The 14,678-nt window shown below is 49.8% G+C and overlaps 2 protein-coding genes across 10 annotated transcripts in view; both read left to right on the top strand.

Annotated features, from left to right (window-relative positions):
• GGNBP2 (gametogenetin binding protein 2) overlaps nucleotides 1-1,270 on the top strand; it is a 33,439-nt gene extending 32,169 nt beyond the window's left edge. For all 4 annotated transcript variants that reach the window (XM_049859454.1, XM_049859452.1, XM_049859451.1 and 1 more), the window contains one exon: nucleotides 636-1,270. In XM_049859454.1, the coding sequence (XP_049715411.1) occupies nucleotides 636-839 (204 nt within the window). In that variant the 3' untranslated portion in view covers nucleotides 840-1,270. The remainder of the gene's footprint in view (nucleotides 1-635) is intronic.
• Nucleotides 1,271-4,703: 3,433 nt separating this feature from the next.
• Nucleotides 4,704-13,895, top strand: DHRS11 (dehydrogenase/reductase 11). Of its 6 annotated transcripts, XM_049859470.1 has the most exons (7): nucleotides 4,704-5,035; nucleotides 8,031-8,240; nucleotides 11,189-11,283; nucleotides 11,960-12,089; nucleotides 12,781-12,873; nucleotides 13,074-13,139; nucleotides 13,264-13,895. In XM_049859470.1, exons 1-7 carry the CDS (start codon nucleotides 4,889-4,891, stop codon nucleotides 13,303-13,305), a joined length of 783 nt encoding a protein of 260 aa, XP_049715427.1. In that variant the 5' UTR covers nucleotides 4,704-4,888; the 3' UTR covers nucleotides 13,306-13,895. The 6 variants fall into 6 exon arrangements, with proteins under 6 accessions (XP_049715427.1, XP_049715429.1, XP_049715426.1 ...); XM_049859472.1 differs by lacking the exon at nucleotides 12,781-12,873; XM_049859469.1 differs by lacking the exon at nucleotides 13,264-13,895 and having other exon boundaries at nucleotides 13,074-13,253.
• The last annotated feature ends 783 nt before the right edge of the window (nucleotides 13,896-14,678 follow it).

Raw genomic sequence — 14,678 nt, 5'->3', positions numbered from 1 at the left:
AGGAGGGGCAGTATTTGTTGGAGGTAAGGGGAAGAAATTAAGGGCGGTATTTCACTGTTCTTTGATATCTTCATTTCTGCTCTTCCACTCATGGCTTATGCAACTACTCTGGAGGACATTTCCTTGTCCTTTGTCTTGAAAGTGGAAGAGACTAGTTGGGAGAGGGCAATAGAGATAGCACTGTGTCCCGGAGTCTGCCTCCTTGAAGGAGGGTTATTATAAACAAACCCCCACTTCCTGAGTGACAATTTATGGTAGCCACCCTTTTAAACTAGGAAGGACTATAGAACCTGAACTATAGTCCACCTTCTAGGTTACTTCTTTAGGTGTCACGTAGGATTAAAGAATAACTGAACTTGGGATATCTTCTATAATTGACGTCAGTTCCTGAGACTCAATCAGTTATACTTGATTCCAGGTGACCCCATGCATAGTGTGTGTGGTGCCAGCGACGAGAGGGGAGAAGGCTGGTGTCTTATTCTTAGCTACAGGGTCCTAATGGAATCAAATCCTTTGCAGAATGACATGCAGCTTATGCTGTAAACACGCCAATTAAAGGCTTTATGTGACTAAATTGAAGCTAAAAAGCTAGCCTTAATTTAAATCATAATCTGAACTACTGCTTTAATTTGCAGGATGAGTCTGAATGTACTTCAGATGAGGAAATCTTTATCTCACAAGATGAAATACAGTCATTTATGGCTAATAACCAGTCTTTCTACAGCAATAGAGAACAATACCGACAGCATCTGAAGGAGAAGTTTAATAAATACTGCCGCTTAAATGATCACAAGAGGCCCATTTGTAGTGGCTGGTTGACAACGGCTGGAGCAAATTAAATAAATAAAATAGCTCTGTCTTTCAGTGAAACACTCAAGATGACTACTGCGCCTTCTCTTTCAAAAAACTCTTAATTTAGTGACTTACGGCAAAATTTTATCTTAAATCAATGTGATTCTTTCCTATTTTGGGAGACGGTGGAGGTACCCTCATTAGTTTGTTCTTTCTTCAGGCTTGTGTCTTTAGTTGCGTGGCTGCACAGGCCTGCCATATGATTTAAGCCATCTCTTTTCATGAAATGTTTCTCTTCCTGTGAAACTTACTAAAGCAACCTAGTGGCAAAAAGTAATGTTGTACTTATACTTCTGTACAGAAATGACAATGAGCTGAATATATGGTTTTACAAAGTAGACATCCACTTGCGAAATGTTTGGATATAATGTTAAAGCTCAATGTGCAAAATTTAAAATAAAGAATATTTATTAATATGCATAGTAAAATTTGGTGTACATGTTTCTACTCAGTGTGTGGCAGTATTTTAATATTTGCCACTTGTGGACTTGGTATTTGGCCAGTGTTGATGTTAGAGAGAATAAAGAGCAAATGAGGACAAAGGTACATATTAAACAGAAGATAAAATTCTTCCCTTGATCAGAGTTGACCTGGAAAAGCAGTCTCCAGTCATTTGTCTTAAAAGAGTTAATTTGCGCGATACCTTTAAATACTGGCTAGCACCTTAATTTCTCAAGACTTGCTGTTATTAAAAATTCCCTGCTAACACAAAACTCATTGCCTTCGAGTTGATTCCCACTTACAGTGGCCCTACAGGATGGAGTGGAACTCTGCCCCATAGAGTTTCCAAGGCTGTAAATCTTGACACAAGCAGACTGTCACATCTTAGGTCTGTGGAGCAGCTTGGTTCAAACCACTGACCTTTTCATTAGCAGCCAAGCACTTAACCACTGCACTACCAGGGATCCTCCTGATAACACAAAACAAAAAACCAAACCTATTGCCATCAAGTTGATTCCAACTCAGCAACCCTGTAGGACGGAGCAGAACTGCCCATAGAGTTTCCAAGGCTGTTATCTTTACAGAAGCATCTTTCTTCCGCGGAGTGGCTGGTGGGCTCAAACCACCTCCCTTTCGGTTAGCAACCAAGTGCTTTAACCACTGTGCCACCAGGACTCCCCTGATAACACAGAGCACCTTAAATTCGGAGGTTCGTATTGACCCAGAAAAATGCAAACAAAACTTGGCAGAATTTCAACTAAGGGTTGCCTGATAATTACTCAGCATTTAAAAGGGGGATCAGAAGGCTGTGCGGATAGCTAACCACACCGTGGTCTGCATAAGTGCACTTTTCAGCCTTATCTGGTTTCCAACAATAAAGTCACTATGGCATTACAGTTTACTGCTGTCGCAGGCTGTCTGTGTGAGCACTAAAGGAGAGGGATTCCCCAAGGAGTAGCACTTGGCTGCCATTTAAAAGGCTGAGTCAATAGCTCAATAAACACATATGGTTGGAACTTTGTGTCGGCACGTTGATGATACTTGGTGAGCAGCAGACGAGCCATGGACAGTCAATAGTGTTACACAGTGGAAATGGAGTGAATTTTATGGGCTTTTGGCCACTTAATTAGACTTATAGTGGACAACAGCAGAAGCTCAGTGAGATTTAAATTTTGTATTTGGTGATATTTCTTTGATGCACCTCCTAAATTGTCTTTTCAAATCTAAGGGTGTAGGGATTGGGGCAGAGGTAAGATGAGTCATGATTCATCTCTGATCCTTGTTGACTTTCACTTATCCTGGAATTCATAAAAAAATGACTAAGGGTCTCCCATGCTCCTTGGCTCTGAGGCCAAGCCCCTCTTCCACCGCCTATTACAGCCAAGTATTCTCTTGAGACTCCCTAAGGGCAAGGGCTGGTTTTGTTTTGATCTTTGCCCTTGGGGCCTAACACATGATAGTAAATGAATGCTTTTTGAATTAATAAACCAACTGCATTCACTACTTTATTGCTTGCTGGGCAGGGATTCCAGTGGTTATTCAGAGATGCTTTTTCTTTGGAAGGATGGATATATTATGGATGCAGAAGAGAGGCAGTTTTCAGCATTTCAGTGAAACATCCTGCGTGGTCAGAGAGCAAAGTGAGCTCCACTCTGAACAAAGGCAACAACCCAGGAAGAGGCAGAAGGGCTAATGGTTTTGGTTTTTTTTTTTTTTTTTGAGAATATACACAGCAAAACATATACCAATTCAACCATTTCTATATGTACAATTTAGTGACATTGATTACATTCTTTGAGTTGTGTAACCATTCTCACACTCCTTTTTGAGTTGTTCTTCCCAGAGCTAATGGGATTTTGAAGGCAGTGTAGAAGCACATCCCTGGCCTAAGACTTAACTGCCTGTGGTCCAAACCATGCTTCACCAGTTTCTGTCTCAGGATGATCATTTTTAAAATAAAGATAATTTTAGTACCTATCTCATAGGTTGGTAGAGCCCTGGTGGCACAGTGGTTAAGGGCAACAGCTGCTAAGCAAAAGACTGGCAGTTTGAATCCAGCAGCTGCTCTTTGGAAACCCTACTTTGTCCCATAGGGTTGCTATGAGTTAGAATCAACTCAGTGGCAACGAGTTTGGTTTGTCAAGGGTGGTTGTGCAAATTAAATTAGTTAATATATGTAAATTGCTTAAAAGTGCCTGTCAAAACAGTAAGTGCTCAATAAATGTTAGTTATTGCTTTAAGCTTTGGAATACATGGTGATAACATTTGCTCTAATGGAGTCGGGGGTGGGAAATGGCCTAGGATAGTTGGAGAGGGGCAAGCCATTCAGGGACAGAGTCTGCCAATACACTGGTACATGGGTATTTCCATTTTTAATCATTCTACTACTCTCCTGGCCTAGTAAAGTGGAGGGGTTGGTCAGGTAGGGTGTGCAGAGCCCTTCCCAAGGTCACCCAGTGTTGATGGCAGAGACACTGCCTTTTCTGGGCTGAAGCCTTCCACGTAGCCACAGGCTGGTTGGGGAGGGCTTTGAAGTCACCTTAAAACCCTTTGCAGTTGAGTCAATTCCACCACATAGCAACGCTAAAGGACAGGGTAGAATTGCCCAATACGGTTAGAACTGCTGTGATCTTTCTCCCACCAACGTTTAGGTTCAAACCACCAACCTTTAGGTTGGCAGCCGAGCGCTTTAACTACTGCGCCACCAGGGCTCCTGAAGTCACCTTCCAAAAACCAAACCTGTTGCCATGGAGTTCATTCCGACTTAAGTGCTCTTAACTTCTCATCGTGATCTTAGGAGATGCCAGCATGTGCGGTAACGTGGCCCAGCGGTCCACCGCGCTGGATTAAGGTGGAGCCTTAATTAAGGTGGAGTCTTTGCAAGACGTGGGTTGGAATCCCACCGTTGCCAACTCTGTAAGAGCCCTGGTGGTGCAGTGGTTAGAGCGCTTGGCTGCTAACCAGGTCAGCGGTTCCAACGCACCAGCCTCTGGGAGAAAGATGTGACAGTCTGTTTCTGTAAAGATTTACAGCCTTAGAAACCCTATGGGCGCAGTTGCACTATGTCCTATAGAGTCGCTGTAAGTCAGAACCCACTAGACAGCAGTGGGTGGTCTTAGGGGTCAGGAACTCGGAAGGGAGACTGAGCAAGAGGCAAGAGTATGTGCAACCTTGGGGCTGGAGCAATCACCCATCGAAATTCGGTCTCCCGGCCCCAAGGGGAAGAGCTCACCAGGAAAGCAGGGACTGCACACTCCCAAGCCCCCTCCCGCGCCGCTCTGCACCGCGGCTGGTACGGCTTCCTTAGTCAGGGGAGGGGCGGCTCCCCGGGGCGAGGGGGCGGTACCGGAAGGGGCGGGGCCTGCCGGGGCGTGGCGGCCGGGGGATGTGGCTCGGCGCGGACGAGCGGGGGGTGGAGCCCCGCCCAGAGGCGGCCCAGGATGGGGGAGGGTCGAGGCGCGGCTCCGAGGCCGGCAGGTCCGCGGTGGCTGCGGCGGCGGTGAAAAGAGAGCGGCCGGGCCTCTCCGACCCGGGCCGGAGCTCCCCGATCCCAGTGCCCGGCTCGCGGAGCGAGGTGGCCGGGCGGCTTGGCACCATGGCCAGGGCCGGCATGGAGCGGTGGCGCGACCGGCTGGCGCTGGTGACGGGCGCCTCGGGGGGCATTGGCGCGGCGGTGGCCCGTGCCCTAGTCCAGCAGGGGCTGAAGGTGGTGGGTTGTGCCCGCACCGTCGGCAGCATCGAGGTGAGGCCCGGCCGGGAGCGGGGACGCTCCGGGAGGCGTCGTTTCCGCCCCAGTAGGGCTCCGGGTGGGGGAGGGAGAGTGGCCGGGGCCAGGCGGTGACGCTGCCCTTACTTGTCTGCCGCCCCAGGGCCATTTGCAACGGGCTCTGGGGCAGAAGGAATGGATACGTGGTAGGGAGGCCTCTAACCTTCGCTCCTTTAAGTCCCGTCTTTGAAGGAGCCATTTTCTCCTGACAGCCCCTGCTCTAGTGTGTACCAAATCTGTTAACTCCCGGCATCTTTCCCCCCCATCACCTACCTGCCGAGGATCAGGGGCTAGCTAGGTGGTAGCCAAAAACCCATTGCCGTCGAATTGATTCCGACTCATAGCGACCCAAAAGGACAGAGTAGAACTGCCCCGTACGGTTTCGCAAGGAGCTCCTGGGGGATTCAAACTGCCGACGTTTTGGTTAGCAGCTGTAGCTCTTAACCACTACACCACCAGCTAGCTAGGTAGCCAGGGAGAAGGAAAGAAAGCTTTCTGGCCTCAGTGGCTAGGTTGGCTCCTGGATCGCTTCCTCTGTTCCCCACACCCCAGGCACCGAGCCAGGCAATATTTGTCGGCCCAGCCAGATGAGCAGGGTCTAGAGGTTTTGATCATTTAAATTTTTGACCCACTACTACATAGGGTGGGAATCCCTGGTGGTGCAGTGTTTAAGACCCCAGCTACTAACCAGAAGCTCTGCAGTTCAAATCCACCAGCTGCTCCTTGGAAACCCTATGGGGCAGTTCTACTCTGTCCTATAGGGCTCCTATAACACAGCAACAGGCTTGGGCTTAGGGTGGGGTTGGGAGTGGAGTTTCTCTGAAAAAGTTCAGCCCAGACCCCTAAATCTGAGGGTTAACCCATACCTTAGGGGCATAAGGTATGAATGGAATATTCATAGGAGATCTTTCTCAAATTTCACTGTCCTAGGTGAGACTCAGTAAGTGAAATCAGGCACTGAACATGTGAACCCCAAGGGGACAAAGTGTGGACGTGGGACTCTTGGTTTTCTCTTAATGTGGGGTTGGGAGTTCTCATAGTTGTAAACTGCAAGAACTTAAAGAAAGATGAAACTAAGTTGGCCATGTTGGAGCAGGGAGAAAAGAGACAAGAAAAATTTCCATCATAGATCATCTTCCGATTTGCCCTTGGCAAAATCACTCTCAGGGTTTGGTCTGGTGCTTAACTGCAGGGTTTTATATCCCTGTCTTTATCTCCCCATTGCTCAAAGTCCCCAGGCAGAGAAAGGGTAAGGAGGCCTTGGGTGGGGGCAGAGGGAGAAGGTGTACAGGAAGGAGGCCTGTCCCCTCCCTTACTGCTGACCAAAGGTACACTTTATAGCTTTCCAGATAATCTCAAGGTCATCTGGCTCTACTACAGACCCACTTTGCCCCTCCCTCTCCCCTGTTCTGAGGAGCTCAGGGCCCAGAAGATCAGGCTGGAGATGGGAGGACTGGATCTCCTAATTCTAAAGCCACGCTGACCTTCTCTTCCTACTCCCCTACCCCAAACCAGCTAGAAAAGAGGGTCCCTGAACCCCAGGAGGATCCCCAGGCTGATCACTCAGCCCCAGGTTGACTGCCTGCAATGAGGGGAGAATGCCTCTGCTGTGAGGGAACTGAAATGATTTCAAGTCATTTTTGAGGGTAGGTGGAGAGTTGGTCCAGGTGGCACAGGTCGGGCAATGAGAACGTACTGACGGAGAAATATATTCTTAGTCCCTCTATTCTGGCTTTCCCAAGGGGGGACTTAGAATCTGGGGGAGGAAAGGTGAAGTTATATATGCCAGGCCTCCTTGCTCACAGTCAGTTGATTGATTCATTGATATGAATGTAGAGTTTGGGCTCTGGCTTCCTAGAGACGGAAGTCCCATTTCCTGAGGTGAGTGGGTGACATTGGTGAGAGGGAGTTTCTGAGCCCTAGAAGATTATACCTTTTGAACTCACAGAAAGTTAAAGCACAGAAGAATCTCCTAAATCATTTGATCTAGCCCTTTCTTCCCAGCTTGGCTTTGAGGGAGGAAGGGGCTCCAGGCCAGGGCAACTAGCCAAGCTAGCCTTCCTGTAGGGCACCCCGCACCCCCACCCATACACATGACTAGACAGTCACCTTCACAAGGCTCAAGGGCCCAGCCACTGGCCTCCAAGACCACACAGCTTGTTTTTTTCCTGCTTCTGGATGTCAGCTTGGATCACGGCCATCTCTCTGTGGCTCTCCTTTCTCAGGTGTTTCTCAGGGAGAGAAGCCTTGGGGTGGAGGGTGGTACACCAGGGCACACAGAAAAAGAATCTGTCCTGACTTCCTGACCCTTCCTATAGTTAGGGAGAGGGCCGATTGTCATTTGGGCTTGATTGAAAGGTATGCGTCAGAACTCCAGAGCCAACTAGCTACAGATGGGGGTGAGTGTGTGTGCTCCCTTCAGAGAGTTCAGAGGTGAGTCCTTCTAGGAGAGATTGGGTGAGGTGATGGAGGATGAGAGAATCGAGGCCTTGAGGTGACCAGGTGACCAGCTCAGTGACTCTCAGCACAGGGTGAAAGGTGCTTCTTACCTATATAGAGACAGAAGAGATGTTTGTTCCTGTGGGAGAAGAGGTGAAAAGGGATGTCACTCCTTTCCCAGGATCCCTGGCTCTCTTTTCTGACCCCCTCACAGTCCTGGCCTTTCTCCCTTCTTAGAATGGAAGATTCTCGTTTATACGTGAGGTTCCTGAAACTTAACACTACAACCCAATTTTTTTTCATTACTCTCCTCAGCTTTTCCCCTGCCGTCACTCAGGGAGTACTCATCCCCTGGACTTTGATCAAAAGGGACAAGCTTTGGGGATGGGCAGTCCTAACATCTAGGTGGCAGAAAGAAGGCTGCCACTTGAGAGAGTTCTGTGAGCCATGATGGGGAAGGAGGTCTGTCTCTGGACGGGGAGGTGTGGGAGCGAATAGCTCACCCCAGTCAGACCCCTGTTGGGTTTCATAGGAGCTGGCTGCTGAATGTAAGAGTGCAGGCTACCCCGGGACTTTGATCCCCTACAGATGCGACCTGTCAAATGAGGAAGACATTCTCTCCATGTTCTCGGCTGTCCGCTCACAGCACAGCGGTGTGGACATCTGCATCAACAATGCCGGGCTGGCCCGGCCTGACTCCCTGCTCTCAGGCAGCACCAGCGGATGGAAGGACATGTTCAACGTAAGGCTCTAGGCGGGGTGTGGGCGCTTGGGAGGAGAGCGGGGAGCCAGGGGTTTGTGAACCCCTGCTGGGGATAGGTCAACTAGGAAGAAAGAACTTCAGGTTCCTACCTGGGGCATTTTGGCTCTTGCCTTGCCCTTGCTTCTTTCTCTTCCAGAGGGTGGCTGAGTGCATGAATGGCTCTGTCATTTCAGTCCTTTGTTCCATTAAGCCACCACAGTTAGTTCTTAAAGTCTAGGCTGATTGCCTTCTGTTGGATAAAAGATTGGTAGGGGAGAGAACTATTGATTGACTGTCCCCCACGTGTTATCACTGAGCTGAGTGTTTGGGAACATGGTCTGACGGAAGAAAAGGGCCTGGGAGACAAGAAATGATGTTCTCACTCAGGCCTGCAGGTAATGGTGCGATTTTAGGCAATTTAGGTACCTTCTCTGCGCTTCAGTCTTGTCACTTTTAACTGGGATGACCCCACCCACACCATCAATAGCTGAAGTTGCAAACTCAAGTGTCCCGTGGGGCCAAGTAGGCTGCACTAATGAGTGAGGAGGTTAAGTGGAGTCTGCAGTGAATGGAAGAACACGCGGCCATCTAAAGGGGTGGCTGCTGCTAAAGTCTAGCATCGTTGCTGTAAACAGCAGTGTGAGCCCAGTGTGGCCGGATGTTACAATTTCTTTGTAAGAAGTGGGGAATCTGGATTTTTATGTGAGGGCTGGAGTGTTCACTAAACACCTAAATGTAATAGTAAAATGTCAGCTCCATGAGGGCAAGGATTTTGTCTGTTTTTTCTTTGATAGAATCTCGGCCCATAAATACTCAATGGGTATTTACTGAGTGAATGAAATCTTCTAATACATGTCACAAACTATAATGACTTAAGACAGTGTACAGGCCCAATGCAGCCTTCAGGACATGAATTTTCAACTTCTGGACTGTATTATAGGGGGATGTTAGAGTATGAAGGTATTTGGAGAAGTTAAAAACCAGTGTGTGAATGTAATGGTTCTTTTCTCCCACAATCCTTTTCGTTTCTGCTAACAGTAGATTTAGCACCCCGTAGGTGCTTGGGCAAGGAGCCTGGGTGGTGCAAGTGGTTTGCAATTGGCTGCTAACCTAAAGGTTGGTGGTTTAAGCCTAAAGGTCTATGGAAGAAAGGCCTGGCAAACTGCTTCTGTACAGAAAATCCTATGGAGCAGTTCTATGTTGTAACACATGGGATTGCATAAGTCAGGGGCCGACTCCTGGCAGCTAACAATAACAACAACAACAAAAACAGGTGCTTGGTCCTGGAAATGACGCAGTGAATGAGACAGCACCGCCCCTGCCCTCAGAGAGCCTTCTGGGAGATCAGAGTCATGTTCCTCATCTGCAGCAAATGGGTCTCTAAACCTGGACCTCAACTTGTCCATCTGTAAAATGAGGGAATTATATTAAATCTCTAAGGCCCCTTTCTGCTTGAACCTTATCTGATTCTATTAGGACTATCTTATAAAGCATCTTCTCCACCTCCATCTCCACCCCTGGCCTCCAGACCTAGGAGGTCCACTTACCTGGTCCCGGAGGTTCTGTTTCTCTTAATCCATCTGCTCTCAGGAGCTGAGTTTTCTGCTCCATAAACCCACATTGCTAAGACGGCCAGAAGACCTCCCCTGCCCTTCTGGTGCATGTCTCTCCCTCCCACTGTTGTGAATGCCAAGGCAAGTTCACACGGAGGGTGTTCTGTTCTCAATGCCTGGCTCTCTGACACCGATAAAGAGAAACATCTAATCTCCCAACTGGTTCCCTGTCTTCCCAAGAGGAGAGAGTGAAGACTGGCTGACAGGTTTATCTCTCCTTGTCCTGGTGGGTGAGGCAGAGAGGCTGGGCATGGGCAGGAGCTTTATAGCAGAGACGTTTCTTCAGGCCTCTGTTCCATGAAGGCTGGGGATTTGGGATCACCTCTGCCAGAGTGAGTCAAAGATAGGTGGGCAGGGGCCAAGGAAGGCAAGAACCCCTATGCCCTTGGGAGCTCCCCTACCATCCCTGTGACAAGTTATCCTGCCCTCTAAAGAGTCTCTGGGCCTAGTCTTGTAGACGGAATGCAGGTTAAAGGAAGACATAAAAGGGAGGAGGGTCAAGCCTTCTCTTCTCCATTCTAGTCTCAAGGGAGGGGATGGGAAAGAGAGCAGGTGAGTAAGGTGGGGAGAGACTAGAGTCTGTGCCTGTTGTTGGGTGCTGTCGAGTTGGTTCCAACTCATAGTGACTCTGTGTACAACAGAACAAAACAGTGCCTGGTCTTGCACCATCCTCAAAATTGTTATGTTTGAGCCCATTATTGCAGCCACTGTGTCAATCCATCTTGTTGAGGGTATTCCTCTTTTTTGCTGACCTTCTACTTTACCAAGCATGATGTCCTTCTCCAGGGACTGTTCCCTCCCGATAACATGTCCAAAGTATGTGAGACAAAGTCTCACTATCCTCACTTCTAATGAGCATTCTGGGTGTACTTCTTCCAGAGTCTGTGCTTGAGGAGAGATTTTTAAGCTGTTCTAGAGGGATTTTAGGCTGTTCAGTAGAGGGCAGGGCCAAGGACACTGTCCCAGAGAAGAGGTGCATAGAGTATTTAGGGAAGAAAAGGAGGTGATTCCTTAATGCAGAGATTCTACCTTTTGCAGAGGACATAGCCAACATAGAGTCTTCTGGGTCATTGGTGGAGTTAGAAGTTTTGTTCCTGTTTGCAGGGACTTGGGGGTAGGGGTCACCCAGGAAGAAGAGCTGCCTCTGCTGTCAGCTAGAGCTGGTAGCTTTCAGGGAAGGGTCACCTCGTGTAGAAGGCAGGGTGCCTGGACCCATTATTGGCCTCTGGTAGAACCTAGACACTCTACCTCTACCCCCCAGGGTGCTCTGTGGCTCTATCATCTGCCCAGATGGGCCCAAGCTGGAGACACTCCATTCCCCTCCCCGGCCTACAGGTGAATGTGCTGGCCCTCAGCATCTGCACACGGGAAGCCTACCAGTCTATGAAGGAGCGGAAGGTGGACGACGGACACATCATTAACATCAACAGGTGAAGGCAGGTGGCCAATGGGTAGAGTCTAGATTATCACTCATCTTCCACACTGGGTGCTCTGAGGCAGCTCACTTGACCTTTTTGGAACTTAGTTTCCTTGGTGGTAAAACAGCACGATTAGCATGGGAGCAAGAATGGTGTATGTCAAGTGCCAGCCCATAGAGGGTAGAATGGGTAGCTCAGCCCCTTCGCTTTGCAGCTGAAGCCTGGGAACTCTCCTGGGACTGAGATTCTCCTTTCCACAGGCCCTCGGCCAAACCCCACCTGTGGTAAAAAGAAGGATGCACAGTCTCTGTCTTCAGGAGTGCCCAGTCTGATGGGGAAGACATGGCCCCTGTCCCCAGAGTTCTCCCAACATAACCATGTCAGTGAACCCACAGATGGAGTTGAGATGCTTCGACATCTTGTGTGACCAGGAGAAAAGGTTGCATGGTCAGCGTAGGGAGGACTCGCTAGGAAGAGGAGGGCCTTCAGGAGCTGTCTAAATAACAGAAGCTAGACTGGTGGGCCATGGAGATGGCCATTAGAGGTTCCCTTTAAAAGGCATCCCTGTCAGCGAATGGGTACTGAGTTTGTGATCTGATCGGGTAGGGGTGGGAGACTTGACTAGTACAACAGGGGGCCCTGCCAGTCTCCCAGGTGCCTCACTCCCTCTTCTTTCCCCTCTACCCAGCATGTCTGGCCACCGAGTGGAACCCCAGTCGGTAATCCATTTCTACAGTGCAACCAAGTATGCCGTTACTGCCCTGACAGAGGGACTGAGGCATGAGCTTCGGGAGGCCCAGACCCACATCCGAGCCACAGTGAGGGCCTGGCCTAGCCCTGGCAGGGATGGGGGTGGGCACAGGACCTCTTCCCCACCCCTCACACACCACACAGGAAGCCCAAGTCCAGGGTGTGCTAGGAGTGGACCAGGTACGGAACTCCTGGGTGCTGCTGATACTTTCATGCCCCTGTTCAGTACTTGCATTTCCCCATTTCACCAGTCCAGGAGCCAATTACCAGGCTTAGACTTTGAGGTGGGAGGGGCTGACCTGAGAGAAATGCAGTGGGGTGAGACTAAGGGAAAGCAGAGGATTATGGGAGACCAGCTGTGCAGTGGTTGAAATCATTCTGGGCTCTTCTCCTTGAAGGCCACATGACCTTGGGCAAGTCACTCAACCTCTCCAAGCCTTAGTCTTCTCGTTTGTAAGATGTAGATGATGATACTTATCTAATTATGAGGCTTTAAGGGACACCACTTTGTAAAATATTTACCTAGCATATCGTAAGGGCTCAGTAAAAAAAAAAGGGCTCAGTAGATGGCAGGAATTATTGTGATCATTGCCAGTGGCAGCTTTGGAGGGAGGAGGTGGCTGCTGGACATTGGACAGCCATCTCTGTGAAGCTATGACCTCTATCCTTTTGTCCCAACCTCCCTGAAGGCCTGACCTCTGGTTGGGGCAGGGTTCGGGCAAAGCTCAGCCCTTGAGCAGGCCCTCTCTGTTGGCCCAGTGTATCTCTCCAGGGGTGGTGGAGACACAGTTCGCCTTCAAACTTCATGACAAGGACCCTGAGAAGGCAGCTGCCACATATGAGCACATGAAGGTGGGGCCTCCCTCTGGGCCTGGTGAAGCCACTCCCTAAGTATAGGCGGAGGGACCCCTGGTCTTCAGACCCCCACCCTTCTAGCCAGCCTGTCACCCTTCCTGGAGGGTTGGGGTGGGAATGTGGATGCTAGAGAGGGCCTCAATGGGGGAGGGACCTTGAGTCCATTCTGTCTCCAACACTTTCCCCCATACTCTCAGTGTCTCAAACCTGAGGATGTGGCCGATGCTGTCATCTACGTCCTCAGCACCCCCCCACACGTCCAGGTGAGTCTGACCTTGACTGTCTACCCCCTGGAGGAGCTTAACCATCCCCAGAGGACGGGAGCAGGGAGGCCTTAAGGGGGTGGGGAGTGTGCCCTGGCTGCCTCAAGCCTTGTGCCTTCTGCAGGTCGGAGACATCCAGATGAGGCCCACGGAGCAGGTGACCTAGTGTCCTGTGGGGAGTTCCTCTTTCCCTCCCATACCCCACGGCTTGGCTCCTGCCTCTGGATTTTAGATGTTGATTTTTAGACCTCTGGATTCCACTTCCCTTTTCTACTCCCAGGGGCTAGAAAATTTGTTGGCGGTTTTTAATATTGTCAAATTGTTTCCATTGCAAATGTGAAAAATGGGCTAAGGAGAGAAGAGGGTATCCCTTATTGTTTTACCTGTTAAGTTGTTCTTGGTCCCCTTCTGGGGCTCCTTGGCCTTTACTCTCCTCAGTATCTTCCCTTTGACCTGGGAAAGGGGCTGTGGCCAAAAGGAGGGCTTCCCCCCAACCTTCTTGTACCCCAACTCCTGCCCCTCAGGGTTGGGGTGGCAGAGAAAAGCCCTAACCTTATATCTGAATGGTTATCCAGGGCTTCAGGCTTTCTCCCCTCCATGCTCTGCTTCTCCTCTCCCCCTTCCCAGCTCTCCAGCCCAGTCTTGGCTTCTCAGCCTGGGTGGGCTCATCACACTGACTATGGCAACAGAACACCAGGGCCTAGCTCCCAAGTGGATTTCACTGTGAAAATTAAAAGAAAAATTCCAAGCAACTTATATTGACTTCAGAGTGTCTTTTAATTCTTTCCTCTTTTCTGTGATCAGGGGTGATCATGTCTCAGAATTTCTTCCAGGTGAGGGGGAAGGCGGGTGGATTTGGGGCATCACTCCCGGAGTGGGGATTACCGATTAGGTGGCAGGAGTGGGTTTGGGTTGGGTCTTGAAAGGGGTAGGCATTTGCCAGTCAGAAAAAAAGACAAACTGTGTGCAAGACTAGGAGGCAGGGAAGAGCATGCAATGTTGTGGGAACAGCACAGAACTTAATGCAGGAGTAAAATGGGGCTGGAAGGGTAGCTCTTGATTAGATCACTAAGGGTTTGAACGCTGAGCAAGGGAGGCTGGCCTTTACCTATGGGCCAAAGGCATGAGTTGGTTTGTCAGCAAGGGTGCAACAGGAGCAGAGCTGTCACTTAGGAAAAGAATCAACAGCTATGGGACAGGAAGTTATTGCTGGGGTCCTGCTGACTGGTGGTGAGGGTCTGACAGGGCAGTAGGGAGGGAGGAGCTGAGTGCAGGAGAGGATTCTGAGGAAAATCTCCAGCACTTGGTGGTGGCTTGGATGTGGGGAGAGAAGCACCAGACTGGCTTGGTTGAACAGGAAAAGTAACACATTCCCTTAAAGTGTCCTTTGCTGAAGTCTGGGTAAATGTGGCCTCTCAGCCTCCTAGGAACTCCAAGGGCACAGGAGCCCTTCGCATCCCTGGCCGTTTCAGGAGGTCTGGCTGAGCGCGCAGGTGGCGGGCCGAGGGCCTGCCGGGCAAGGGAGAAGTGACAGTGGAG

This window comes from Elephas maximus, chromosome 19 (assembly GCF_024166365.1).
Source record: "Elephas maximus indicus isolate mEleMax1 chromosome 19, mEleMax1 primary haplotype, whole genome shotgun sequence".
Classification (NCBI taxonomy): domain Eukaryota; kingdom Metazoa; phylum Chordata; class Mammalia; order Proboscidea; family Elephantidae; genus Elephas; species Elephas maximus.
Note: the sequence above shows the minus strand (reverse complement) of the source record. Positions and strands in the feature narration are given on the sequence as shown.